This window comes from Oryzias latipes, chromosome 9 (assembly GCF_002234675.1).
Source record: "Oryzias latipes chromosome 9, ASM223467v1".
NCBI classification, from domain to species: Eukaryota; Metazoa; Chordata; class Actinopteri; order Beloniformes; family Adrianichthyidae; genus Oryzias; species Oryzias latipes.
In genome coordinates, this window is record NC_019867.2 from 30,157,146 (window position 1) to 30,185,085 (window position 27,940).

At 45.4% G+C, this 27,940-nt stretch overlaps 1 protein-coding gene across 2 annotated transcripts in view; it reads left to right on the forward strand.

Annotated features, from left to right (window-relative positions):
* pdzd2 (PDZ domain containing 2) overlaps positions 1-27,940 on the forward strand; it is a 44,607-nt gene that overhangs the window by 1,555 nt on the left and 15,112 nt on the right. For both annotated transcript variants that reach the window (XR_002290919.2, XM_011479699.3), the window contains exons 2-10: positions 15,586-15,813; positions 16,054-16,487; positions 18,402-19,230; positions 20,631-20,776; positions 22,860-22,992; positions 25,250-25,402; positions 25,610-25,706; positions 26,076-26,218; positions 27,416-27,535. Coding sequence is in view for 1 of the 2 variants with exons in the window: in XM_011479699.3 (XP_011478001.1) it covers positions 15,694-15,813; positions 16,054-16,487; positions 18,402-19,230; positions 20,631-20,776; positions 22,860-22,992; positions 25,250-25,402; positions 25,610-25,706; positions 26,076-26,218; positions 27,416-27,535 (2,175 nt within the window). In the remaining variant the exon portion in view is untranslated. The remainder of the gene's footprint in view (positions 1-15,585; positions 15,814-16,053; positions 16,488-18,401; positions 19,231-20,630; positions 20,777-22,859; positions 22,993-25,249; positions 25,403-25,609; positions 25,707-26,075; positions 26,219-27,415; positions 27,536-27,940) is intronic.

A 27,940-nucleotide genomic window follows, 5' to 3' on the forward strand; every position in this document is an offset into this window, starting at 1 on the left:
ACCCATAGAAAATGCCTCGCCTCCGGTTCCGAACCAATTTACGTCAATTCTGTCGCCATTTTTCCGCGACATGTCCGTCGCCACGTTGGAACCAGACGTCCTCAGTAGGTCGGTCCACATTTGTTTGGCAACCACTCTCTCCAATCAGGAGTGAGCATGTCAGAAGGCCACACCCCTTCCACTTAAAGCGGAGAATCTGTCAAACTCGTCGAACGTCCGATGCCAGCCCGTCTACTTTAATTGAGGCATCTGATTGGTCTGTTTATAACTTGGATAACTTGCGCCACGGGAAAAATATGTTAGAACATAGAATGACTGAGCAACAGCTGTTTATTTCTCTATAGAAGTTTTTTTTTTGGAACCAGCGAGTACTTCCTGTTTGGAACGCCAGTAGGACAGCGTTGCTCAGTCTAGTTCTTATTTCACTGTTAATATGCAGAGCAGGAGTCTGAAACCTTTAACACTAAAATAGCCAACTGGGCCAGAGAGAGCCACAGAGTCCCACTTTACTGCTTATATAGGATTTTGAGACCATTCAATTATAAAGTGTAGATTTTAAATATGTACAATAATGAAATTATTATAGTGTCATATTTCTCCAAAACTATTTCAATCTATTTTACTTTTGACAGCAGCAAATACAAGTTCCTTTCAAAATAAAATGCATCCTGTGTGACAACAGATGCTCCAGCTGCAGCAGATTTATTTGCATTAAAAATACGTGGAAGCCAATTAAACATGTTTTTTTTTTATCAAAGTGACATTGGTTATTAAAAAAATCTGTACGTTTAAATGCAATTCTATACATTAAGAACTTGTACAGCTGAATTGAGAATATGTGTTTTAGGTTTATTTAAATAAATAAACCACTCTGATAGTATATTTAGAGTTAAAATCTAAATGACAAACCTGAACCATAAACCAAATTAAACCAAACTACAAGCCGGCGTTTGGTTTTCTGGAGTCTCAGGCTAAAGACTCCTGGTCTAGACACTTCAGTTCTGACTCTTGTACCTGCTTATGGATTCTGAACGCTGGTTCTGGCTTTCAGAACCACGGACCTGTGCACCAGCATGCAGAGTTTCCTGCATTCAGAAGCCGAATGAAAAAGTGAACCGTGGATTCAGACCAGAAATGGGAACATGCTGAATCCAGGTTCTGCTGCAGTTCTGACCTCAGCTGCCAACGATCAGGATTCCTCAGACCTGGTAGAGCTCCTCCTCCAGTGGTCCAGTTGTGAAGAACCTGTTGAAGCTGGAGCAGCACCACATCTGGGGGGAAGATGGGGGCGTCTGTGGAGCTGCTGCCCCCCCCCCAGCACAGTTCTAATAGTTTCAGAATAAAAATGGAGGCGTTCTGTCTGTGGTGTCTGAAGGTTCTGGAGAACCATGGAATGTGCTTGAATATTCTAAGCACTCCAACGTAAAATGGTATCTTCCACATTCTGGCACACCTGATTCAGTTAATAAGGTCATGAGTGGGCGGTGGGGGTTTATGGCATGTTATTGTTGCTTAAATGCCCCCAAACAACCCCAGAACCTCAGTCATGACAGAACCACTCGTTATGGTCATTGTGCTGAGCTTTGTCTTCAGATTAATGTACATGGGGGTGGGGGTGGATCTACTGAAATGGGGCTTTAGTAATCTTTGGCCATATGGCGTTGAGGACAGGGGCTGGTGAGGGGGGGTGGAGGGTGTACATGTAGGTCAGTGTGGAACAAAGACCCAACTAATCCTTCACGTTCCGCGGGAGAGGCAGGAGAAAGATGAATGTGGCGAGCACAGCCCCCCCCCCCTCCTGACTGAAGTGGGGGCCATGATGCATGCAGACACTGGAGGAGAGATGGATGAAGTCACCCTGGTTTGACACAAGGGGGCGTTTTGCAGTATCAGGTGGTGTTGGGATGAGTGGGGGGCTTTAAAAACCATATTTGGTCAAATGACCAGAGTTGTTCACCATCTTTATGTGGTCAGTATCCAAAAAGCAAAAAAACAGTGGAATGACGGAATGAAAGGGTTAAATGTCCTGATGGAGGGCCATCTGTGATGATGATGATGATGATGATGATGATGATATGACTGTAGCTCACAGTGCAGCTTTTGATCTGCTCGTACATATTTATCCCTCCATGGAAGACACACAAGGGGACAGACGATTAGATAAGTAGAAACGTGGAACTGACATGTTTTTTTTATGGATTAAGTTCACCGCTGCACATCCTCCTGCTGGATATGCAGCAGCATGTGCTTCCTCCTGTGTAACGCCGGCCTCAGCGACACACGTTCAAGCCCCCACTTCCAATAGAAAGGCGCATGTCAGGCTTCCACGTTCACCTGTCGCCGTGCACGTTTTGAAGTGCGTTCATTGACTCTACATTCAAAACGCGGGTCCACTGAACGCTTGCTGAAGGGTGGACAAGCTGAACTTTGACCTCTTGGATCTGGTAGTGACGGTAGGATGACGTCCTTTGTAATTCACGGAAATGCCAACTATTTGAAAATGAATCAATGAATAAGTGCGGTTTGTGTCCGGCCTGGAATTCTGTGACATCACGTCTTTAGCCGTGAAGAAAAAGAAGAGCGGCTGAATGGGGAAGTTGGTTAAGTGTAGGACTGGCACACGGGAATTGCGATAAATGGTTACCTTAAATGTTAACACGCGCACTAAAACATTCTTATGGTAGCTTAAAGCATTCACCAAATTAAACAGAGCCAGTTATGCATTTGACCAACAGGATGGACTCTTGTGTTAAATGCCGCTGTAGGTGCCACAACCGTTCGGCCTGCAACAACCGTTCGGGGTCCTGGGACTAGTGCTGACGTCACATTATGTGACAAACAGAGCTCCGACATAGAGCGAGATTATTTTCTAAAGGTGGTCTTATTATTGTTATGATTATTATTAAGTGCATTTGCAGCCAAGTGGACAGCGTTCCGAACCCTTCTCCGGACCGCACTTTATAACAAAGCAGCTTCTCTGCCTGCAAACACGAAGCTACGAGACTCCAGCTGCTCTGCTCAGAGACTCGGTTCTCTGTGTGGAGCAGCAGCTTCATTCTAACAGCCACAGATGTTTTTACAAAGTGGGTTGTGGCAAAATCTCTATAAACACTACAAAGAATAATGTCAGACACAATTTATGAGGGAAAAGAACTTTAGGCTATAAAAGGAAACAAGAAATGAAAATATGTAGAGCCCGAGCAGATCTCCACGCTACGTAGTTTGTCCAAGTGGGGCCACCGTAGCGTGATGTCATCCTCAGTCGAAAGGACAGTTATTGCAGGCCGCATGTGTATGGTACTTACACCGCCTCCTATGTAGACGTGGGTCAGTTGAAGCTTAATTTACTTTTATTTACATAAAACCTTTGCTGGGAAATAGAAACAATGTTTTAGTTTTTGGGGGGTTTCTTTCTTCCCACCATCATGGCAAAATGGATCACTAGTAATTTTTCGTCCTAGCGTGGGCAGTTCTTAAATTCCCATTCAGGGATTATAGGGAAGATGGGGGGAGGGGTGCTCTGTTTGTTGGTAGTTTTAAGAGATATTGTCATGGGGGGGGTCGGGTCAGGTTGGGCTCCAACCAGAAGCTCATCTGCATTTTTCCTCTGTTCTTTCTGATAAACCGAACACCTGAGAGCAGCAGAGCGAAGCGACGGCTCTGCTCACAACTGTTCAGATGAACCTGATCTTCATGAAAAGGACACCCCCCCCACACACACTCCCCGTGGGGGTCTCACAGTCTCCTGTCCAGCCTCTAATCGGCCACAGGAGTTTTAACGTTCCCCCAAAGTTTCCGTCAGAAGTCTACGGCAAAAAGCCGGGGAGGCCAGTGTGTGTGCATGCATGGTGGGGGGGGTTCAGCGAGAGGTGCCGCTTTTATCACACCTCGTTCTAAGTCGACTGCAGAAAGTATGTTGCAGGGTCAGCTGTTCAGCATTGTTGCAGCCTGTGCTGACAGAGCCCCCCCATTGTACTGTGTTCCTCTGTCAGCTGTGTGTGGACTTCCTCTGTGGGTGACAACCATCAGTGTGCTCACCTGCAGCAGAAAAGAGACGTGTCCATTCATCTGCACAACAGGCCCCCCCACCCCCATCCCCAGACTCCGGTTTGTACGCTGCCTTAAGGTTCCTCTCAGTTTGACAGCAGAGAAAGCTTACCTCTGGTTTGGAACAAACATCTGATCCTCTGAAGAGCTTTTGTTCACTTGCAGACGAACTCTGGTGCGGTTCACTTCAGTGTGAATGCAGATGGACTTTCCCTGGACCAAAGAGAGGAATAGGCTGAGAACAGAGCCACAAAAAAAAATTCCACACCGTGAATCTGATCAAGCATTGCATTGTAAAAATGTCTGCTGGGTAAATGTATGCTAGTAAAAGACTGGTGTTCATACCATTGACTGTATATGAGAACAGGACTGAGTGGCCCCTCCCCCTGGTGTTCCAAACAGGAAGTGCTTGCTGGCTGCAAGAAGCCAAATTCCCGTAGACTATAGAGAAATAAACAGCTGTCATTCTATTGCGCAGAACAACCATTCTTGCTCTGATACTATTTAACATGTGCAGATAATCTTAATTGTTTTGTATTTTTTTTCTGTAGTTCAGGTTATTGAAGTAATAAACTGACCAATCATGCGCCTCAATGAAAGTAGGAGGTTTCATGGGATTGACAGATTCTCCCGAACGCAAGTGATATGTGTGTGGCCTTCCAACAAGCTCACTCCTGATTGGCGAGGGAGGTTGCCATAGAAACGTTAACTCAAATTGTCTCGGACCAGTCACTGCTTTCTGACGTCATCTGGCTCCAACGTGGCGGCGTCCATATGGTTGAAAAATGGTTGGCATCACATCCACTCGGTCCAGTTCTCATATACAGGCAATTGCTCATGCATAAGAGGTCAAGCTGGCTTTTTTCTATGTGCTTTAGTCTTTCTGTGGGGACCATGGGACTTTTCCAGGCACTCTTCTCCTTGGTTCTTTCCTGGATTTGCTGTGAGTGTGATGTCTGTGCGTGAAAGCAGGGGGAGTCTGAGATGACCGAAACTCGGTCCGAAACTCGGATGATTCCTTTCTTCTGAAGGTTCCCTTAAAGATCCACTACAATGAAAAATGTTTTTTTTTTTTGTGTGTGTGTGGTGTTTTTAACATGTTTTTGTAACATTTTTCTCATGATGGAGGACATGTATACAGAAAATTAAGATTAAAACTGCATTTCTGAGTATTTCTCTACTCAAATTATTGTGAATGAGGAACAGCCGAAAAACGCGGTTGGAAAAAAATTGTGGTTGTGGCCTAGCTGCTAGGCTGTAGGACATGAGCTCCCTGCTCTGCTCCCTTCTGATCATCCACCATCAGACACATAGATCCACGACTTCTTTGTTTTCCTCGTCTGAGCTGGAATCTGGATTTAAACTGTACGACTGGATAGCTCTGATATTGCTCGCCATTTTTGTTGCACCGGTAATGTCACGTTGGGATTGTGAGGGTTTGTAAACATGAGGGAGAGAGTATAGACAGATGGATGATGGGAAATAAAGGCAGACTTACTCCTCACCAGATCAAAAGAAGATTGGAGTGGGACTCTAGGGACTCCCACTCCCATCTTATTAAGCAAAATCAAAAAGCCTATGCTGTTTTCTGGGACCTAATTTCTGCAGGGCAGCAGCAGATCATTGTAAATTCACCTCCGAGTTGTGGGCGGGACTGTAAGCGTGGAGCAACTCCGCCCCCTTCCCCTCCTCATTGCTGGGAGCTTGGAGAAGGGAGCTTGTGATCCGCCCAGCGTACTTTCTATGCTCTCAATTCACGGCAATTTGAATAAAGAAATATCATATACTTTGGATTTTAAGACGCTTCTGAGTACAAGCTGCAGCAGCCAAAGACAAAGCATAATAAAGAATAAAAAAGTAATTAAGATGTCGCACTGTTGGAAGAAATTTATTTAACAAAATACAGGAATAAGACAAACCTAAAACTGCAAATCATAAAAACAGAATAGATAACAATAGGCGGAAAATATATTTACACGCTTCACTACCGAAACACATTGATGTAGGGCTGCACAATATGAGGAAAACTCGCGATTTTGGTGATTAATGTTGCGGTAACGATATATTTTGCGGTACATAAACCAATAGCAAAAAAAACAAAAACATCATTCCCATTTCATTGCAACAGTTTAAAAATTATACTCCAAATGTCGATATAGGTGACAAACATCAGACATAATAGGCCTCCAGCCGATTGGTCAACAACGCGAAGGCATCCATCCGATTGGTCAAATGCATAAAGGGATTTATTTCTTTTTGTTAAATGCCTCAAGCTTGCATAAGACTGTTTTAGCACATTTAAGGTTTACAATTTATTGCATTAATTTTTGCCGTCTTTTGAGATATGCATATTGCAGAGCTGGATATTGAGATAACGATAAATTTGCGGTATATTGTGCAGGCCTACATTAATGCTGAATGAATAAAACATCAGAGGATTATTGTTTATTACCACAACAATAAACAATTATTCTGATAACCACAGCAAGCTAGCAAGTCACCATAACTCTTGTATTAATTAAAATCACTAAATCCGTGGAATTTTTCATCCTCTGTGTCGCTTTGGAACAACTTCATCAAGTACGGCGTTTGAATGAGCGCCGCTTCTTCTTCTATGGTAACAAATACAGATGCACACATCTACAGTGCCCTCTAGTGGTTGTTGCTATTTATTTTTTCAGTAATTACATACAAGTCAAACCTGAGTATAGGTCGCACCACCAGCCAAATTGTGAAAAAATTCAAAACTTACACTCCAAAAGTACAGTTCTGAAAAATGGCATTATGTCCTCTGTCATCAGGAAAATGCAACGAGAACATGTTAAAAACTCAATTTTCATCAGAGTGAGTCTTTAAACATGTCTTCATCGTGCAGAAGCATGCGTATTTGATGACGAGGGGTGGCTGCAGCTTCGGGAACTTGGTTGAACTGCCAGATTGCAGATGAGTTTTTCTTTGGTTTTTCTTCTTGGGGCTTCCAATAAAACAGTTTCCCTGTGGATGATTGTAGAACTGAAGGAGGTCATTTTCTGATGCTCCCATAAACAATTTTGGGTTTTTGGTCCAAGCAGATGTTGATCTTAAATTGTTACCAGGGAGTAAATCTGTGTTTCATGATGGCAAATGATCTGAAATCCTGCTTTCGTGAGTTTTATGAGCTGGAACCCCCATTTATGTAAGAATGAACAAATCCATTAAACAGTGGACCCTGGATCTATATTCTACGAAAGTTATTTTTTCAATGGAATTATGGAAATGAATACAAATTCCAAGATATTATCTAGAGTATTAGTCTTTGGAAAGTGTCGGTACTTTTCAAACAAACCCATCCAGGAGAATATTAATAGTATAAAACAGGAGGGGGGGCTCTCCAGCATGCAAATGAAAGAAGAGGCAGCAGAAGTCCTCTGTTTCTTAGTGAGGATGTGTTTGCCTCTCCAGAGAACAGGATGTGTGTGTGTGGGGGGGAGGGGGGGGGCGCTCTAACCTCCCTAAAATAGTTCTAAGGATGTTGACGATGACGTTTGTATTTTTTAACTTGTCCTGTCAGACGGCTGTGCGAGCAGATCAGAGTTGAAGGCCTCTTGTGGTGGACAGATTTTACTGTGACAATAGAGGTTTAAGGGTCTTCAGACACACAGAGAGTATATTTGTATAAACCTCTTTTGTATTTGAGGCTAAGGTTTATTTATAATAATTATGTTTGTATGCTTTCCTTGTTTGACCGGACAGAAGAAAATAGGAGAAAGGGAGAGAGTGGGATGGTAGAGATGGGGGATAAGGGGTTAAAATGGGGGAGATGCTCGCCAGCTCTGCCGAGGACAAACTGTGGGGAGTGGAAGAAACCGACCACCCTACTGGGACGGTGGACGCCGGCCACCAGCAGAGGCTCCAGACAGTGCCTGGGTCTCCTCTCAAAGTTCAACAGAGCGCCATCACATGTTCCCAGAACGCAACAGCCTCAGTTCTGGGTGTCGCTGGATTGTAATGATAGAGTAAAGATCAGGCTCCTTTGACTTGTTTCCTGCCCTCCCCGTCTGTGTTTTGGGGGGGCAGATTATTCCCTCCTGGGTTTTCTAAAAATGCCCTCAGCAGCTGCTCAGAACTTGGACAGGGATGCAGCTCTGAGGAACTTCCATTGTCTTGTGGGAGAGTCTTCTTACGTCCATCAGTCCAGGTTCAGTGTCCATACAAGGAGTTCAAGCTGCTTCAGAACCATGTTCTGACTGGACGGTCAGAATGATTTGATCAAATGTGAACCTTCTCTTTGCTTCCTTTGGGGTTTGGGTTTGAAGCAGCGACCCAGACTTTTACATTCGGCTTTCCCAGAAAACCCAAGAATTTTCTCGTTAGGCTGCAGCCTTTTTCCTCGTGGTTCGGTTCTGGTCAGAACTGGGCTGAGCCCGCAGCTGAGGGTGGGCGAGCAGCAGAGCAGCTCGGAACCACGAAGTTTATTTGAAGCAGAGCTGCACGCTGATTACAGTGCGGTCTCCTGGCAGCTCCCAGGTCCGGCTCAACCAGATTCTTCTGCAGGCCTTTTCCTGGGAGGGGCTCTGAAGGCATCTGCTGCCTCAGCGTGTTTCCAGGCTGTTTTTGGAGCGGAGCTCAGAGCTGCACGTTTACAGGCTCAAAGATTAAATCTGTTTTCCTGGAGCAAAAAAGGTCGCTTTCACCTCACGAGCAGGTGTGTTTTGTTTGTCCATCGGCCTTTTTCCATAGAGCAGATGCTTTTACTTAAAGCTTCTCAGAAGAAACAAGATCACATCTGCTGTAAGGAGAGTTGTAGAGTTGGAATTACTCAGACCTTCTCTGCCAAACACAAACAGCAGTGTTTGCTGCTGATGCTGGATGTTGTCGCCCCCCACCCACCCAAGCAGAGCCCTGCTGCTGTGCACAGGTCTCTTTTGCGCCAGCATCCAGGTGTGGCCAGTCTGGGTTGTTATTTGGTGTGAGTCTTGGTACCATCAGCAAACTGAAGACCAGATTTAAAAGGGAGGGCGGGGCGGGGCGGTATATGTGGAGAGCAACTCATAAAAACACATTGTTGGAGGCAGTATAATTGTGTTGGCCAACGCTCCCTTCACTGAAAAGACGAGGCGTGTCCTCACCTGAGGCAGAGAGACATGGAGATGAGACTGTCCCATTGGTTCAAAAACACTGGATAGATGGTGGATAAATAAAGAAATATTTTGGTGTTAAAATGGTGACTTTTCCACCACCCACCCTCTTTTCACCTTATAGTTGGGTGAGGCCCCAATGAGTACCCCATTCTTGACCTGTCTTAGTCACATGCACCCATACGGGGGTCGACCCGCATGGGTGCTGTGGCTTTTTAAATTGTCCAGTGCTGTGGAGGGTCATAGAGGAGCGGCTGCCCCTTAAGGGGAACACAGGTAGAGCTGTGACGGTGTGGGATTTTTGATCACAGAGGTGATGAACCAGCAGGGGGCGCGGTGTCACGGTTAATCCCCCCCGCCAAACAAAAAATTTTGGGATTCTTTATTATTAAATAACTGTAACAACTAACTATCTAACTAATGAACCAACTATAGAGGTGTTGTAGAATGACCATGTGTGTCAGCGCACTGCATGTGTTGGACTAGGAGGAAGGAGCGCACACGTGTGTTGGGGTGCGTGTTGATTCTTCTGCAGTGGACCGCTCTCTAGCTGCATGCGAGTTTCACCTGTGCTCTCCGGTACAGACATCATCTCAGAATATTATATTGCCCAGTAATAAACAGACTGCAGACACTTTGTCACCTTTCCGGTAGCCATGAAGCCTGACACCCATGAAGAAAGCGGGGGAAAGGAGGCTCCGCCTTTGTTTATGCAGACACGAAACGTTGCGCTGCACAAAATAGTTCCCAAACAAAACATGTAGTGATATTCATCGAAATCTAACAGTGCGCGTTCATGTTTGGTGTTACAGAGTTAAGGAGAACAGTAATAACCCCCCCCACCACCACCACCATCCCACACACACACACACACACACAAAATCCTCTGGCGGGCGGCCGTGTCGTGCACTCAGGAACGCACACAGCTTGTAATGGAAATGAATACAATGGAAATTAATGATTAGAATGCAGTAAATTTGTCGTATTTCCTCGCAAGACGGAAATTTCTGTTGTAGAATGAGGATGTGTGCTGCTGAAACCGTGCGTGTGTGAGTAGAGGGAGTGTGTGTAGCGTAGAGGGAGTGAAGGAGAACAGGATTAAAAGGTTTCCCCCAGAAACCCTTGAAGTCTGAACACAGGACTAGCAGAAAAAGTAAATTATCAGCAAAGATGAATGTGTTTAATGTGTTTATTATAGTTCCATTCACACACCACATGCAGAACTTTCCAAAAGAGAAATTCAAAAAAAAAAAAAAGAAATCGTGCCGTAATGCGGTGATGACCTCATCACCGCGGTGATGACCTCATCACCGCGGTGATGCGGTTATCGTAACACCCCCTAAGCACAGGTGTGTCATATAGTTTCCTTGTGGCTCATACAAACACATCAAGGGATGTCATAAAAATGGAAAGTACCATTGTCATGTGTGTGGTAAATGTACTGTAAAGAATAATTCAAGTTATATGCACCTGTAAGGTACAGGCGATGCTTTGGTACAGGGCCCTTACGCCACAGTTTAGTTAGTAAAGTGTCACGGTGCCTCCGGCTGCTACCTCCCCCTCCCTGCTCTCTCATTGGAACCAGCTGGCCTTCATCTCCTCATCACCTGGCAGATCTTCTTAAGGAGATCCATCCCAGCATACTACGCCAGTCCGTTGTACTCACTCCGGTCATCTCCTCTCTGGTCACGCTGGTTCCTTGCTCCGTTCCTGTTACGCCGTCCTAGGCGTTTCCCCTCGCCTCAAGCTGGTTACACCGTCCTCGGTGCTCCATCTCGCCTCCAGCAGTTCCATCATCCACGACGTCCGCTCCGTCTCAAGTTGGTTTCGCCGTCCTCGGCTCAGACTACGTTGGATTGCTCACGGACCCTGACTCTGGCCCTTCGATCCTGGACCGGCTCTAACATTAAACTTCTTGATTCTACCTCGCCTCCTGAGTTTCTTCCGGGTTCCAGCATCTGGGTCTACCTAGTAGTCCGATCATGACATAAAGGGCGCGTCACACAGCCTCTGCGTTGTTTGGCGGATGAAAATTTGTCAGACGAGAATGTACGTGGAAAAAGTGACAACATTTTCAACGATGTAAGTACGAATAAACCACACAAAGAACACGTAAACCAACGTAGAACATGAACTGTGTTTGATTCTTTTTTTAATTATTATTTTTTTAAATAAATGCCATTCATTAATGATTCGTTCGTCTATCATGTAATTTTAACCTGACTTTAGTTAATAAGCACTATGTTTCATTAAGCACGTGTGGTTTAAGTTACTTTTTTTTCTTTTTAATCTATGCATTTCAACATTTCTGTAATGAGTTTGATAAATAGGTGTGAATTCTTAATTGCTTTGACTATAATGCTTGAAATAAATCAAATCAAATCTAACATGATGTGTGCACCGTGTACGCGATATAAAAGTTATCCATGGGTGGTACATGCTTTTTTTTTTTTTTTTTTTTTTTTTAACTTGTCCTGTCCAACAGCTAGGCAAACAGATGAGAGCTGAGGGCCTCTTGTGTTGGACATATTTTATTTTAACAAGAGGGGTTATTCATCTTCAGACAAACCAAAGGTATGTCTGAATAAACCCCTTTTGTAATTGAGGCCAAACTTTATTAATTTCAATCATGTTTGAAAATCTTTGGTGTTGGACCGGACGGAAAAGGAAAGAGGGGAAGAAGAGAGAGGGACGTTAGAGAGAGGGGGGGGGGGGGGGGTGATAATCGGAGGGGAAAGGGGGTAAGACCATGAAGCAGCATAGAGCAGACAGGCTTCCTGGTTGTTTATCGTTACGGTACGGTTCAAATGTAGTACAAAAAGGGCGGGGCCTGTTCACACACACTCAAATATTATCAACACACCTGCTAGCCGCAAAAATGTCCACATGTCAACATGCACACAAAACAGATAGTGTTCACGAACGCATACCTATGCCTTTAAACCAACTAGTGTGAAATCTTTCATTCATTCAATCATGCAAACTATTAGTGCAAAGGTGAGCTAACACCTGTGCTCAGGTGAGTGTTTATGTTCTGTAAATGGATGGTGGAATGTGAAAAGAAGGAGGAGGAGCGCCCAGCCACCCCCACACCCATACCCCCGCCGCAGCAGCAGCCGGAATTCCCCCAACGCCACACGGGAACAGGCAGGGAACAACCGCCCCCCGGGCGACCAAGACATCCACCCAGGCCAGGGCCAGCAGGACCGCCGCGAGGCCCCCAGAGAGCAGGGAGGCGCAGAGGGAAAGAGAGCGCCGCCCCAGCCCAGCCAGGAAAGCAGCCCCCCGCCGCGCCGGAAGAGCCCAACGCAGGGCCCCACCGGAGAGGGACGCCCACAGCCCCAGACGAGCACCCCACGACCACCCAGGAGTTCCGGGCATCCCCCCGCCCCGACCCCAGGTACGAGCCAGGACCCCCCAAGGGAGACCCGCTCCGCACTCCAGGCAGCCACCCACCCGGCCCACGGTTGGTCCAGGTAGGAGCAAGGCAGGGGCCCGCCGCCTCCGCCCAGGAGGGGGGAACCCCGGGGAAAAAAGGGCGGCCCACAAGGGGTGTTATAAATATGGCCCGACCAGGCTCGGCCATGTTGGAAGTTTGGCGGGGCCCAGCGCCCAGGGGCAAGGACCAGGACCCACCCCCCAGGGACACGAACACCCCCGGCTCAGGTGTAATATGAACCCCCCCACCGCGCGGAGAGAGCACCGCCGGGCCCAGGGAGCCGGCACCCAAGGGACACGGCCGCCATCGCCAAGGGGCCCACACCCCCCACCAGGGAAGGGGTAGGGGACAGATGGACCCAGGTCCCACCTTCCTTGTAAAATGTGTGTGCGTGTATGGGTGCTTGAGAGGGTGTTTGTGTGCATGTGTGTGTGTTTATGTTTGAATGTATATATTGAAGGGGGAGGGGTGTGTGTACTAAGGGGGGTGCAGTTAAAATTGGCGAGTAGGGCACTAAGGGGACATCTCCTGATTACTCACAGTGATGCCCCCCCACCCTCCACACCAAGGGGCCCTAAATGTCTAAGGTGCGGTTAAAATTGGCGGGTAGGGTGCCAGGAGGACATCTGCTACTTGCTTGCAGTGATGTCCAAGCACCCCCCCTACCAAGGACCCTACATGTCTAAGGTGCAAATAAAACCGAAAGAGGGGGGGCCCACTCCATACGGCAACCATAGGAGGGGGGCCACTCCCAAGTAGCCCCCCCCCAAGGCGCATCGCAGGCTAGACCCCCCACCCCCTCACCCTAATATGAGGTTATATAAGGAAGGGGGTAAGTTGGGGACAGCTGGTAGACTGTCCCCCGGTGGTCAAACAGCCGTCCCCCAGCCCACCCCCAGCAAAGGGGCCAGGGCCACCCAGCCCAGGGGCCCACCCCCGGAGGCGCCGACACCCCAGGCCCGGCACCACCCACCCCACACAGAGAGAGAGGAGCCAGAAAGCGTCGCCCCCCCCCCGGAGCAAGCCCAGGCCCCCACCCCCAGACGCCGGCCCTAGAAGAGCTCTGGTCAGGCCTCGACGGGACCGAGGAGGCCAACCGGCCGAGGCAACCACTGATTGCCTCAGCGGAGACCCCGACCCGTTAGCCCCCCCGACCCGTACTAATAATGCCCCCCCCCCCCCCCCCCCCCCAGACCCCGCAGCCGAAGCGGGTGACACCCAGAGCGACCGGGGGCCCCGAGAGGGTTGTCCCGTCCCGTCCCAGAGCCAGGGAAGGGCCGATCCCAGCCCCAGGTGCAGATGGGCAGCCCATCCGGCGCCGCTGGGCCCCCCCCAGTGGGTGGTACATGCTTGAAAATCCCAATAGAAATGCTCAGAACGGTCGTGGATAGACACAACACGTCATACGTGGAAAATGCGCAAAATGTATGTATTGGCTGTTTGACAGTGTGTCTTGCAGTTCCCTTGACGCGAACACCTCAAGGGACATCATAAAAATGAAACGTACCATTGTCATGTGTGTGTTAACCCTTGTTATATCTTGTGGATGACCAGATGACCCCACTCCCAGGAGTGGGGTCATCAACAAGGATCATGTAAGTTATACGCTCCTATGACATACAGGTGATGCTATGGCACAATGCCCTCGCACCACTCTTTTGGTGTTGGTACAGTGCAAGTACTGGTTCCTTATTGCTCCTGCACGAAAGCTAATACCTAAGTGTCCGTAGGATGCTCACACAACCTACACTCTGTTTGTCTAGTTTCCGTATTTCCATCACAAGGATCGAAGGGATCGAAAAAATAAAAAATCCATACAACATGTCTGGGTCCCACTTACTCCAACCTTACCTACCCTTGTATGGCGTATAAGTGTTCACTAAAACCTCCTGACTCGCAGCATGCTCAAAGAAAAAAATGTACAAAGAAAGAAATGAAAATATTATAAAGATAAACTCTAATTTGCATCAGTAATAAATAGGCAGTTCAACAATCAAGTGGCTCAGGGAAGACAGGATTTGATTGATTCCTTTTGTAGATAAACTCTACAATAACTATCATTCATCTTCAAAGCCTTTTGTTCACTTTTGGGGTCACGGGCCTGTCCCAGTCATTCTGGACAGGTCGCCAGTCTGTCACAGGGCCACAATCACACACACTCACAGTCATCCAGAGTAACCTATGAAGCATGTTTTTGGACGATGGGGAAGCTGGAGTCCTGGAGAATTCGTGAGAAAGCTCCCCCATTAATGTTTTCAGATCCTTGGTCTGTTTGACTTGAATTGGGGGTTCTCACTGTGAGACAAGAGCGCTAACCACTGTGCCACCGTAACTACCTTCCACTGAGATGGGGGGAAAAGTAGTTGGAATAGGTGGCTGCTTTTTGTTGAATATATTTATCGTCCCAGAAACTCAAACTAGAAAACAACCAGTAAGATTCTGGGACTCAAAGATATTGATAAACTATCAGAACAGAGAGCAGAACAGCAGAAAGTGTAATGATGAATGAGACAACTGGTGTGAAGAAAAGTCATGATGTGGGATATTAGTGATCAAGTTTGCGATGACGATATGATTTGCAATACATGAACAAATAGCAAAACAAATCATTTCCATTTCACTGCAACCTTTTTTTTTATTGTTTAAATAAAGGTCAACATAACTTACGATCCTCATCTAACATAACCCTTGTTATGTTAGGTGCAAGGTGACCTCCAGGTTAACGTGGAGAGTGGGGTCATATGGACCCCACAAGATAGCACAAGGGTTTAAAATGGTTCCATCCGATTGGTCAAATGCCTAAAGGGCTCTATTTGACACATTAAATACTTCAAACTGCCATAAGATTTTTTTAGCATTTAAAGTAACTATTTTTGGAATTTTTACGCAGTCTTTTGTGATAAGCGCATCACACATGCTGATGTATCGTGCAGAACTAATTTAATTCTTTTAAATTTAAGTGTTTTCCTCTTCTTTCTATAGGCGATGGCCCACATCTTCAAATGGACTGGTGGACGTCTACCCAGTCCAGTTCCTATGCCTGTTCCGGTGGCTCTAAGTGAGGGTTTTTGAAAGGTTCAAAATGCCAGGATGCCCATCACTCAAGACAACGCCCGCAGCATCCTCCTGCTGCTGGGGGACTGGCACCGGGCCCACATCGAGAGATCGCAGCAAACGGATGGCCTGAAGGAAAACGGTTCGGGGTCTAAGGTACGTCTCCCTGCTCCCCAACCTCCATCTGTCTCCTGAGCCTCACAACAAAGTGCTCTCCTGTTTCGTCAGGAGGGATGCTCACCATCACTGCATCATCTTTCTTCTACTCTAATCCAGTTTTTCTAGCCATACCACCTAATCTAAACTCAACTTCTTACAGCAGTTATTCTGTTATATCAACCAAAACACAACAAGAGATTCACCGACTGGAATTATTCTTCCTCTTCCTCCTCCCAGACTGGAGAAGAGGATGGGGCCTGCTGCAGTCCGGACGAGGGCCTGTCCCTGTGCCTGGCTGCCTGTCAGAAGCTGGGGGAGTACATCAACTTTAACTTCGTGGAGGGTGAAGCGAATCCACCCAGCAGCCTGTGGGGCACGGAGGCCGTGGACATGGAGCTGCATGCGGTCTTCCTCAGAAAAGGCGAGGCGGACGGCGAAGAGCTTGGCCTCAGCTTTGGGAACATCCCCATTTTCGGGGACCCTGAAGCTAGGAAGAAGGGGGTTCAACGGAGGAGGAGGGACCAGGGCCCAGTCATAGATGTGGGCTGCATTTGGGTGACGGAGGTGAGGAAGAGGAGCCCGGCGTGCTCCTGTGGCCGCATCAAACTGAGAGACGAAGTGCTGTCAGTGAACGGGCAGCTGATGGTGGGCGTGGACGTCAGTGGCGCCAGGTACGAAGAAGAACGGTTCACATCTTTCACTAAAGAAAATAAAGTTATGTCCAAATAAAAGTTCATCTTGTTTGAAGCAAGAACACGCTGGTGAAGGTCTGCTGAAGTGTCGCTGAGCAAAGCAAGTCCAGCAACAGCTTCAAACCTCTGGCTAAATGTGGTTTGGAGTTTTCACAGTCAGCTGGAGGTTTTTAATGGACGAAGAAAGAAACGCCATCAAATTACAGATGTTCTGTCCTTCTTTAAAATGAATCGAGTGCATGGATCTGATCTGATCTATGTTGATCAGATCAGATCACAGGAAATGATTGTTTCAGGAAATCTTGAAGCTGTGGATCTGTACAGCTGAAGTTTTCTTCTTCAGCTGAATGATTCAAAATTTATTTGTTTTATATTCATCAGTTTTATGATCCTTTGGGATCCAAACATAGTAAAGACAGACTAATATGTGAATTAAAACTAAACTAATCAAAGATTAAAGAATCTGCATTAAAAACCGATTTATGGAATTTATGAATTAAGTCTAACTTTAAAACTTAGGATAAATTCCAATTAATAAAACATTTTTTCCATCCTTAAGCCTGATTGTGTATTCAGACGGGACACATTTGGTCCCTTTTAAGTGAACCAGCAGACAATCCGGAAAAGTCTGAATTCACCCAAGCGGACCCTGGTCCAGGACCAGGAACCGCTCTCTGACCCATCTTTGGAGGTCGTCTTGGTTTGTTTCCAACCGGAATGAGCTTCAGTTTGCTCTGATATTCCTCAGTCTTGATAAAACCCGCCCTTGGAGAAACTGGACCAAAAAGGCCACCGTAGTGACGTAAACAGAGTAGGAATGAAGCAACCATTGATCCGTGGACAAATGTGAAGCAACGATTGTCGCGTTATCCAACAAAAAACTGTTTATTTGTTAGAACGTTTATTCGAAAACCGCTGAAAACGCTTTTGTGTCTCGATACACAGCACCTACCGGCGCTGCTGTGACGTCACTCTAAAAACTACCTTGTAGTTGCTTATGAAACTTTTTCTAAAATAATGCCATAACATCACAACAATGAGACAGCAACTCATTGAAATGTGTTTGAATGAATTTGGACTCATTTAAACAACTTTGAACATGATACACATTCCTTTTAACTGGTTTCCCCACAATCTATATGTCCTAAACACTTATCAGCGTAGCTTCATACACGTAGTCTGCTCATCTTTGCAGTTCCTAGCGTTCTCTGACGTAAAGCACACACTGCACGTCTCCTTGGTTAGTGACTCCTTGCCACTAACCGCCTTGCAGCACGCCTCCGCCGTACCAAAGTCATTGGTAAAAAGTGTTGTTCCCCACGTTCAAAACTGGCCATCGAAAAGTTAATGGTCTTGATAAAGTTTGTAAAGCAGGACGAACGTCCTTCTATTGTTGTTTTGACCCGCCCTCGTAGTTCCTGGCCAATAACTGAAGGCATCTTAAGTCATGTGGTTTTGTTGACAAGCTTTGGCTCATAATAGGATGGTCCGCCTGATGCCAGTCTGTATACAGACCAAACGGGAGGTTCGGGACTCGATCCAGACCAAAGCGATTTTTCTAGTCTCAATACACCCTTAGTTACCGCTGCCCTTAGGGGTGGATACAGGCTGTCCGCTGGCGACAAATGGTCGAAGCTGTACGAGGAACATGGGAAGTTTTAAGGTCGTTGACCACCAGGTTGTAGTGAACACTAAAAAAACACGTAAGGGTAAAGTAGGTGAGACACAGGCACGTGGCACAGATTATGCAAGGTCAACCCTTGAACGAGTGCATGAGACTAAGGCATAATGTTGGAAATGCCTTCTGTCAAAAAATGCTAAATAGTGGACATGTGTAATGTCCACTATTTGCACTATTTACTGCAATGATGTCAGCATGTTGCTTTTCTGCAGTTACCTTGCTGACCAGTGCTGGAACAGAGGCTGCATTTACCTGATCCTGCTGCGCCGGGTCAAGAAGAAAGCTCCGCCCCCTCCCTCTGATGTCAGCATTCCTTTGAACAGCATCTCATGTGAAGATCTAAATCAGGACCCCAATCAGAATCCACATCAAAACCAGCATCAGGATCTGCATCTGGACCCCAATCAGGATCTGCATCAAAACCAGCATCAGGATCTGCATCTGGACCCCAATCAGGATCTGCATGTAAACCAGCATCAGGATCTGCATCTGGACCCCAATCAGGATCTGCATCAAAACCAGCATCAGGATCCCCATCAAAACCAGCATCAGGATCTGCATCAAAACCAGCATCAGGATCTGCATCTGGACCCCAATCAGGATCTGCATCAAAACCAGCATGAGTATCTGCATCAGGACCCTTGTCAGGATATACATCAAGACCAGCATCAGGACCCCCATCCGAGCCTCATAGAGGATCTGCATTGGGACTTGCAGAGGGGCAAGCAGCAAGACCCAAATCAGAACCAGCAGGCCCTGCATCATGGCAGCGATGCCTCTGAAGTCTCCAACACGTCAGCAAACTGCAAACGCACGAGAAAGTTTGGCGTTATTTCACGCTCTTCATTTCACCGAGACCAGCAGGATGGTTCTGACCCAGAGCTCTTGGACTGTGTTGCATCCACAGAGAAATCCAACTTCCCAACTCAGTTGTCAGCAGCTCGTTCCCACAACGGCGTTGCTGCAACGCTGCCAGCAAAGTCTTGCCGACAACTGTCAGAATGCAGAATGAGTTCATTCGTCAGTGAGCCGTCAGGACAGGTAAACCTTTTTCTCTGTGGAGACAAGAACAAAACGATCTGTACTAACCTCAACTTGATGCTGCCTTCTGCCGTTCATTGGTTGTGTCGGTTGAATGTTTTGGGTCATTATCCTGTTGGAAGAACCATCCACCACCTGTTTTAAGCCTCCTGGTGGAGGAAAGGAGGTTCTCACTCATGATTTGATGGAACATGGCTCTGTCCATCCTCCCATCAACAGGGTGACGTCGCCCTGTGCAGGAAAACACCCCCAAACCATAATGTTTCCACCTCCATGCTTGACAGTGTGGATGGTGTTCTTGGGGTTTGGGCAGCATTTCTCTTCCTCAAACACAAGTTGAGTTGAGTCCAAAAATCAGTTTTGGTCTCATCTGCACCTTCAACCAATCACTCTCTAAATCATGATGGTGTCCACTGACAAACATCAGGTGGGTCTGCACATGTCTCTTCTTAATCAGGGGGACTTTGTGAGCTCTGCAGGATGTTAAACCGTTGCTGTGTAAAGTATCACCGATGGTTTTCTTGGTGACTGTGCTTCCAGCTGCTTTGAGATCATCAGCTAACTCCTGCCGTGTTGTTTTAGGCCCATTGCTCAATGTTCTCATGATCACAGAAACCCCACCAGGTCAGATCTGGTTTGGAGCCCCAGACCTGCAGGTGGACTGATGGTCATGTTGCACCAACTGTTGCCATGGTAACCCCCAGCTACTGGCTGATGGTTTTGTAGTCCATTCCAGTCTGGTCTTGTGCAGGTCTACAATCTTCTCCCTGTTGGAGAGTCTGGAGTCTGATGGACTGATTCTGTGGACAGGTGTCGTTTCTCCAGGTGATCAGTTCAAACAGGTGTCTTCAGTTCAGGTGACAGGTTGGTTAGGAGAGTCTAACTGGTCTGTGTGAGGCAGAACTCTCAGTGGTTACTTGGGGATCAAATACTTATTTCCCCTCAATGAAGTGCAAATGAATGTATATCAATTCTTTAAAGTAAATTTCTTGATTTTCTGTATCCCACTTTTCAAATGCACCTACCTTTACCATTTTTTTAAGAGGACAAACTTAAAAAATCAGCAAGGGATCAAAAACGTATTTCTTTCACTGTCTCCAATATGGTCTTTTTCAGTTCGCCGCCTCAGAAAAATGTTGCTTTCAAAAAAAAAGCCAGAATTATTTGTTCCGTTTTGTATAACAGATAAAACAATGCTTCCAGGTTATTGTTAATTTAACAGAGAGCCAGCCGTCTGACGACAGCATCTGAGTGATGAAGGAGGTCAGGGACACGTAAACTGTTGCTTTGGTTCACAGGATCAGAAATACAATTTTCATTTTCAGTATTGTCATGGACCATTGCACATGGATCTTTGCGATGTTTCCTTTCATTGTCACTGTGTTTGTTCTGTTTCTTAGCACAGAGAAGGCAGCCACATCTGGAAGATGCACATGGTGAAGGGTCAGGAAGGACTGGGCATACATATCACAGGGGGGCGTGGCTCCAAGAGGTGTCCTCACGGCATCATCATTGCTCGCATAGAGGAGGGCGGCGCCATTCACAGGTACAGAGAGCCCACTAAAAGTCCACCATCCAGAGAAACATTATTCCTAAATAAAAACCTTTAGGAAAAATGAACCTCCAGCAATGAAAGCCCTACCGAGGCTGATGAAGACCAGAGAAACTGAACTCTATCTCTGCAGGTCTGAGTGTGTTTAAGTCCATGAGGGTTTAGTTAAGGTCGTGTCACACAGCCACTACGTACATTTTCCACAGATGAATTTCAATTTCGGTCCTTTATGACAGTGGTCCCCAACCCCCGGACCGCTGACCGGTACCGGTCCGTGGGTCATTTGGTACCGGGCCGCACAGCAAAAATAAAATAACGTACATGACTTCCGTTTTATTTATTTTGGAATCTGAAAGATGTTTTATTTTTGAAAAATTGCCCATTTCTCTGTTCCATCCGTCTATGTAACTCTTGAAGCAGGCCAATTCGCTTATCTTGGTCACGTTATAGGATACCGCTAAAATAAAACCCAGGAACTAGCAAAATGAATAAAGAACAAACGTCTTTGGAAAGTTTCTTTGCCATGTGGAAAAGGCCCAGACAGGAGACAGAAGAGGAGCCTTCCACTTCCAGAAAAAGAAAGCTACATTTAATAGTCAGAATCAGGAGTCCTACTTAAAATACGGATTTATCCCAACGGGAGATTCCCACGAACCATTCAGCATTGTGGTGAGTTGGATTTTCCATGCACTTATTTTAAAGGCATGTTTAGATGTTATAATAATAGCGACCAGGAAGCGTTGCAGGCAGAGAAGACGTTGCTCATATCATAATTCGTGTTTATTGTTATGTTTAGAAAATACCACAGTTTTCATGCAAGACATTATTTTGTTGTACTGTAGTGTCTGTTACGTGCACGTTTGGTCTGCTGTCGGAGTTCCGCAGGCTGCAGCCAGGGGATACTCTCTGGGCTGGCAGCATAGGGAATTATGGTGATCAATCCCCTTTGCCTGCTTTGGTCAAAATAGGGTTGAGCACGGGTGTTTCTTTTTGCCTGCAGGTCCTTTCATCTGGCTTATGTTGTTTCACCTTTAGTTATTTCCTCCTGTTGTGTTTACTTCTTTGTAGCACCATGAGTGTGGGAAGGGGAGAGGATGATGACACCTGTGCGATGTACAATGTTTAGCGTGTCAAAATAAAAGGGCAGAGTACGCCATATCACGTGTCTTTACCTTTATTGCAGCGTTGCTGCAGCGTGTGTCCACCACATGTAACATACCGGCCCGTGAGAATTTAGTCAGACATGAAACCGGTCTGTGGCGCAATAACGCTGCTTTATGATACATGCGTGATCTACATCATTCTTAAGTGTTTCTTGCGTTCTTCGTCCGTCGATGTGCACAGGTGTCCGTCGAGGGTTTCGGCCGACGGGTCTTTACGTGAATTCGGTTGGAGCTGTTCCAAATTTTTCATCAGTTGAGATTTATGCAGTTTACGTGTATTTTACATAGTTTATGCGCAATGTTTATGTAAATCTCACACAATTGTGCGTGATTTTTGTGAGGTGTATACGGAAATATGTGGCTTTTTATGTCTAACAGATTATATCGTGCGTAGGGTGCACATAGTACGTTAAAATGACGTCATTGACGCACAAATCACTAACGAATTGCATATAAACAGCACAATAATCACACACGGTTCCTGTTTTATGTTGGTTTTTATGTTCTTTGAGTGGTTTATTCGCATGTCTTCCTTGTTTTTACTGTCGTGATACATCTATGAAAACTTTACGTACAGACCACAACTTTTCTCACTTCTAACATTTCTGGAACCAAGAAGATGATTGACCAAAGTGTAACCAACTGTAAGGCGTGGTGAAGAAACTCAAAATAGGTCTTGAATAGAACCAGCATCCAAGGACAGCAGTAGATCTACAACTACATGAAGACAAAGAGAAGTGTAATCATCCAGTCAACATCCACTCATCAACTGGATTTAGACGCAGATCTGGACCTTCAGAGGGATTGTGTGGACTTTTAGCACATGTGGATTTGAATGGCTTTTGTGTGTTTGGAGAATCTAGAGCAGGTTGTTGCCACAGAGCTTCAACTGTTTTTGCTTGAACCTGTTTCAGAGACGGGCGTCTTCATGCTGGCGATGAGCTGCTGATGGTCAATTGTCAGTCTCTGGTGGGTCTCACTCATCAGGAGGCCGTTGCAATCCTCCGCTCCACCTCAGGCTTAGTCCAGTTGGTGGTGTCCAGCAGTGTAAGTCAACCAGTGTTTTTCAACCAGTGTAGCGCGACACACTACTGTGCCGTGAGAAATTATCAATTTTCACTGATCACTGAACAGTTAACATCTCCAGGATTTCAGCTCTGTGTTCATCCAAAAAGGTCCTGATAAAACACTGAGTAGTTAGGAACATGAAAGATCATAAAATACTGTTTTCTCAGAGTTTATTTGATTCTTTTAAAGACACTTTGATAAGAATGACGGTATCGCGACTCAGCCATAGCTTCAGCTCTGTTTTCGGAAAAGTCCCGCCCCTTCAACTGTCTCTGCCAATCATTCTTGGAGGCTTAATTATGCATCATCAGTCTGACCAATCAGAAGTGGTTAAAGTCTTCACTTCCTTGTTGTGATTCTGCTCATAAATCTCTCAGTTCCAACTAAAATACCAGCTAAAGCTCGTCTTTAGCGGTGTAGCTTTCCGCGGGATCCGGGAACAAGTGAGCAAAATAATTAAGCTCAGAGAGGGAAGTCTTTCTGGCATCACTACATCTCCCATGATGCATTGGGTTAAAATGACAGTGTCTCAGCGTACAACGAGTCTTCCCTGTTAAACGTCTTGAAATCACAACGAACACGTCAAACGGTTTTTCCATCTTTTTGATGAAATCAGAGGTCAGAGGTCAACAGTTTACCGTAGTTCTTCTTCCAGGTTTGTGTTTCTTAACAGCCAAACATCCCAGAGTTTGGTCCAAGTCATCTTTCTAACTGAAACACTTTTCTAAGAACGTCTGGATTATTTTATATGTTAAACTTAAGAAGAAGTAATAACAACATTTAAGAAACAGGATGAAGGTGAAGTGGCCAACAGACAAAATTAAACTAAATTCAAACAATTTAATCATCTAAAAGGAAATAAAACGTTTTTGTTAAAGTTTTCAAAGACTTCATCTTTGATTAAGACAAAAGAAAAACTAATAAAACTTCAATATGTTCACTTTTTGTGGAGCTACAGAAAACAAACATATAATGTTAGTCTTTTTGTGTAAAATTTATCAAACATATTTTGATCATATAATTGTTCAAAAATTACAGTTGCCTTTGCACTAACATTAAAAATAATATTTAAAAAATAAATCACTGTTTAGAAAGAATATATTTATTGTTTTGTGAGGTTAAATAAAATTATATGTTAATAAACTGGAGAGAAATACAGCTACCAGGGTAAAATGTCAAATAATTTAGTTAAATATTGTTACTAAAAATAACTCAACTTTTATTACAACTTTTAGAAAAAACAGCTGCAACTTCCAGCTTTTTCTGCCACAATTATCACAAAAATGCACGTGAGATCATGGAGGGACTGAACGTCAATACAAACTATGAAGTTCTCCTTTTTTAATTTTCGGATGCTGGTGTGCCGCGGCATTTCTGTCTAGGATAAAGTGTGAAGTGGCTCAAAAAAGGTTGAAAAACACTGACGTAAATGCATATCTCAGTACAGAGTTGTGGTGGGGAATACAGTTTCTGATCAGGGTTTGATAGCTGTCAATCCGAACTAGACTCCATAAACTGAAGATAGTAAACATCTGAAATTCAGTACTATTCCGGTCGGATTTGACCCGAAAATGAAAATTTCCTGATGGGAACTTTTTACAGGCCGTATAATTTTAGGATCTATAGAAAACTTTAGTAGGATATCTCAGATAATAGGTGTGTACTTCTTCTCTATTAACATTTAGACTGTCAAAATGTGTTAACTTTTTAAAATATCACTCAATTTTTTTTTTTTACAGAAACTGATTCAAAACACATTAAGAAATATAGTTTTTTAAGTCATCAAAATCTAAAGCAGATGATTTAAAGACATTACATTTAATATTTGTAAGAAATCTGTTTTCATGTTTCTAGAATACAGTCACTGAACTTAAAGACCAGCAGGTTTCTGTCTTTGTGGAGTCTGTAATAATTGAAAGATACAGTCATTTTTTTATCGCCTTTAGGTCGTCCTTCCTGCATATTATTGCATGTAAACATATGTTTGACAGCCTCAAGATTTCTTCAAACAACAGTTACGTAGTAGGCGGATTATAAACGCTTTTGACATGAGACGTGTGCACTTTTGGAGAATCTTTGGACTCAAATGGAGTGCAGAGAACAACAACATTTGGCTTTTAGAGCAGCTTCTGAGGCCGTCTTTCATCACACTCCTCTATTTCAGACCCTAAGAGAGGGTGGGGAGTAACTCCCAGCCCCCTGGCGACACAAACATGAGCCTCTGTTGTTCCTGCAGGAGGAGTCAGACGTAGATTTCAAACACTTCCCATCCACCAGTCTTCCGGACATCTCCAGCACCTGCAGATCCTCCTCCTCCTTGTCCTTAGCGTCTCCAGCGAGCTTCTTCCAGCCCCCCAGCAGCTGCTCCGCTCTGGAGAACCAGAGAACGGTACACAGGCTTAATCTGTGCGTTGAGGTGTTGACGGTTCAGTTCAAGTTGTTGCTGTGTTTTGTTTTTTTAAATCAGCAGCATTTTTGTTGCATGTTTCCGTCATTTTTCTAAAACTGTGATTTGCGATGTGGAAACGTGACTCAATTCAGAATGGCAGCTGTCTCTGGATGGATGAGTAATAAAGATTAAAAAATGTCATTTCAGGCTGAGAGTTTGGAGAAACTTGACAAACACAGTGAGGAGGACTTAAAAACATGGAAATGTAGCCCCCCGCCCATGAAGCTGTGCAGCCAATCTCAAGGTTGGTGTAGAAGATGGTAAAAAAAAAAAGCATCCAAAGACTCAGGTTCACAGATGTTCTGCTGCAAAAGACCCAGGACCAGAACAAAACCCAGGAATCCGACCACACTTCGATGCAAACTCTATTTCAGAGGAGCTGGTAGATGTTGGTGTTAAACTCTACACGCTTCAAACTGTCAAATACTCTTTTTGGAAAAGTTTTAGATTTTATAAAAGAATGACACCATTTTTAAGTTCCAACTGTTTGAATGCTCCTGCTGAGTCTTCTTCCTGAATGCTGCTGCAGTTTAGAGTAAATCCTGTTAATAATTTGAGTTGAACGAGTCAAAGGTGAACTTCACGTCTGCAGTAACTGTGTGTTGTGGCTCAGGGGGCGGCACCCGCCTGGAGTCAGTGGGCGAGGATGACGAGCTGTTTATGGACGGCGGGGGGGTTGAAGTGGCAGCAAAGCCCCTGGCCGGTCGCCGTAAACACTCACTACCTCAACAGCTGTACGCCGCTGGAGTCAGGCAGGTCAGTGAACGTCTCACCGCCAAATATCTGTGAAGACTCTTTCTGATAAAAGTCAGGTCTTTGTGATGGAGGACAGATATAAAGAAAATCCATTCACTCATCTTCTAAACTCGTTTTATCCCTTTCGGGGTCACGAGGGTGCCGGAGCCTATCCCGGCTACGACGGGGCTGCCCAGTGGCACAGTGGTTAGCACTCTTGCCTCACAGCAAGAAGGTTCAAGTCCCGGCAGGGGGAACTGAATCAGAGCATCAATGGGGGACCTTTCTGTGTGGAGTTTGCATGTTCTCCCCCTGCATGCGTGGGTTTTCTCCAGCGTCCACCCACTGTCCAAAACCATGCTTCACAGGTGAATTGGTTACTCTAAATTGTCCCGTATGAATGTGAGTGTGCATGGGTCTGTGATTTGTAGCCCTGCGAAAAACTGGCGACCTGTCCAGGATGTGTTCTGCCTTCACTCACGATAAAGAAAATCATTCTGAGGATTTATGTATTCATATTGTTGTGAATCAGGTACAATATTGTATTTGTTAAGTAGAAAATACACTGGGGGGGGGCCATGGGCTCCCTGCTGCGCTCCATTCTGATGCATCCACGTTAGGCAAATTGATCTACGGACGTCTTTGTTTTCCTCGTCTGATGATTTTCAGCCTCCACGGTTCTCCTTCATGAGGGATTAAAAAGCCTCCCATCTTAGTCATTAATCTGGAATAGAGTTCAGATTCCGATGTCCGGAAAAGTCCAAAGATGCTCCTGGATGTCTTCATCTCCTCTGAAGAAACTGAAGTCAGAGAAGCAGCTTGAGGGTTTTTCTCATTTGTATCGGTGCTGGCAGACATTCTCTGTTTCTGTCTGAAGTGATCCAAACCATGAAGCTGTAAAACGTCTTTGATCTGCAGCAGAACATAAACCTGCTGCAGAAGGATGGACTCTCAGGTGATTCAGTTTAAACTCAGCTTGATTCTCTAGAGCTGGCCTTCATCATGGGTCTGAAAGTTGCGCAGACGCTCGCTTGAGGACGAGGCAGGTGAACGTGGGCTTCCTTAAAGCCCTCAGCTCTCCTTTATGCTCCTCTCTCCAGCGGAGGAGCACAGATGTGTTCCTGAAAGCACAAGTGTCTCTTCAGAACAAAGAAAGCTGTGTAAGCGCTGTAAATATGAATCAGAAAGTTCTGGTCTTTCTTCTTCATCCCCTCTCAGGATTATCCGCTCATTAAGAAAGCAGCACGCTCCCTGAGCACCGTTCAAGTGGAGTCTCCATGGCGACTAGCTCAGCCGTCCATTATTTCCACCATCGTGCTGATGAAAGGCCGAGGAAAGGTGGGCGCTCTCCCGACTCACGTGCACCAACAAAGCTCGGACAGGGAGGTTTGATCCTCGTACGGTTTCCGTCTCCATCCTGTACTCTGGAGGGTTCAGAGCAAAAAACAAAACGGTTATTTCTGTCAAAGATGCACTTTGTCATGATCTCAATCACTTTATCTTTGTCACAGGACCTCAATCGGCTCAAGATTTATTTATTTACTCAATACTTTAAAAAAAAAATCACTGTTTTTTGTTTTGTCAACATGATATTTAAAAATAAAAAGGTACATTATATTTGACCTCAGGTTAAAACTAAAAACACCAGCAGAACTAAATTTACATTTTTTCGTCATTTCTTAATACATGCAAGTTAGACCTGGAAAACGGCGTCAAATCCTGAAAGATTGGAATTTAAAAAGT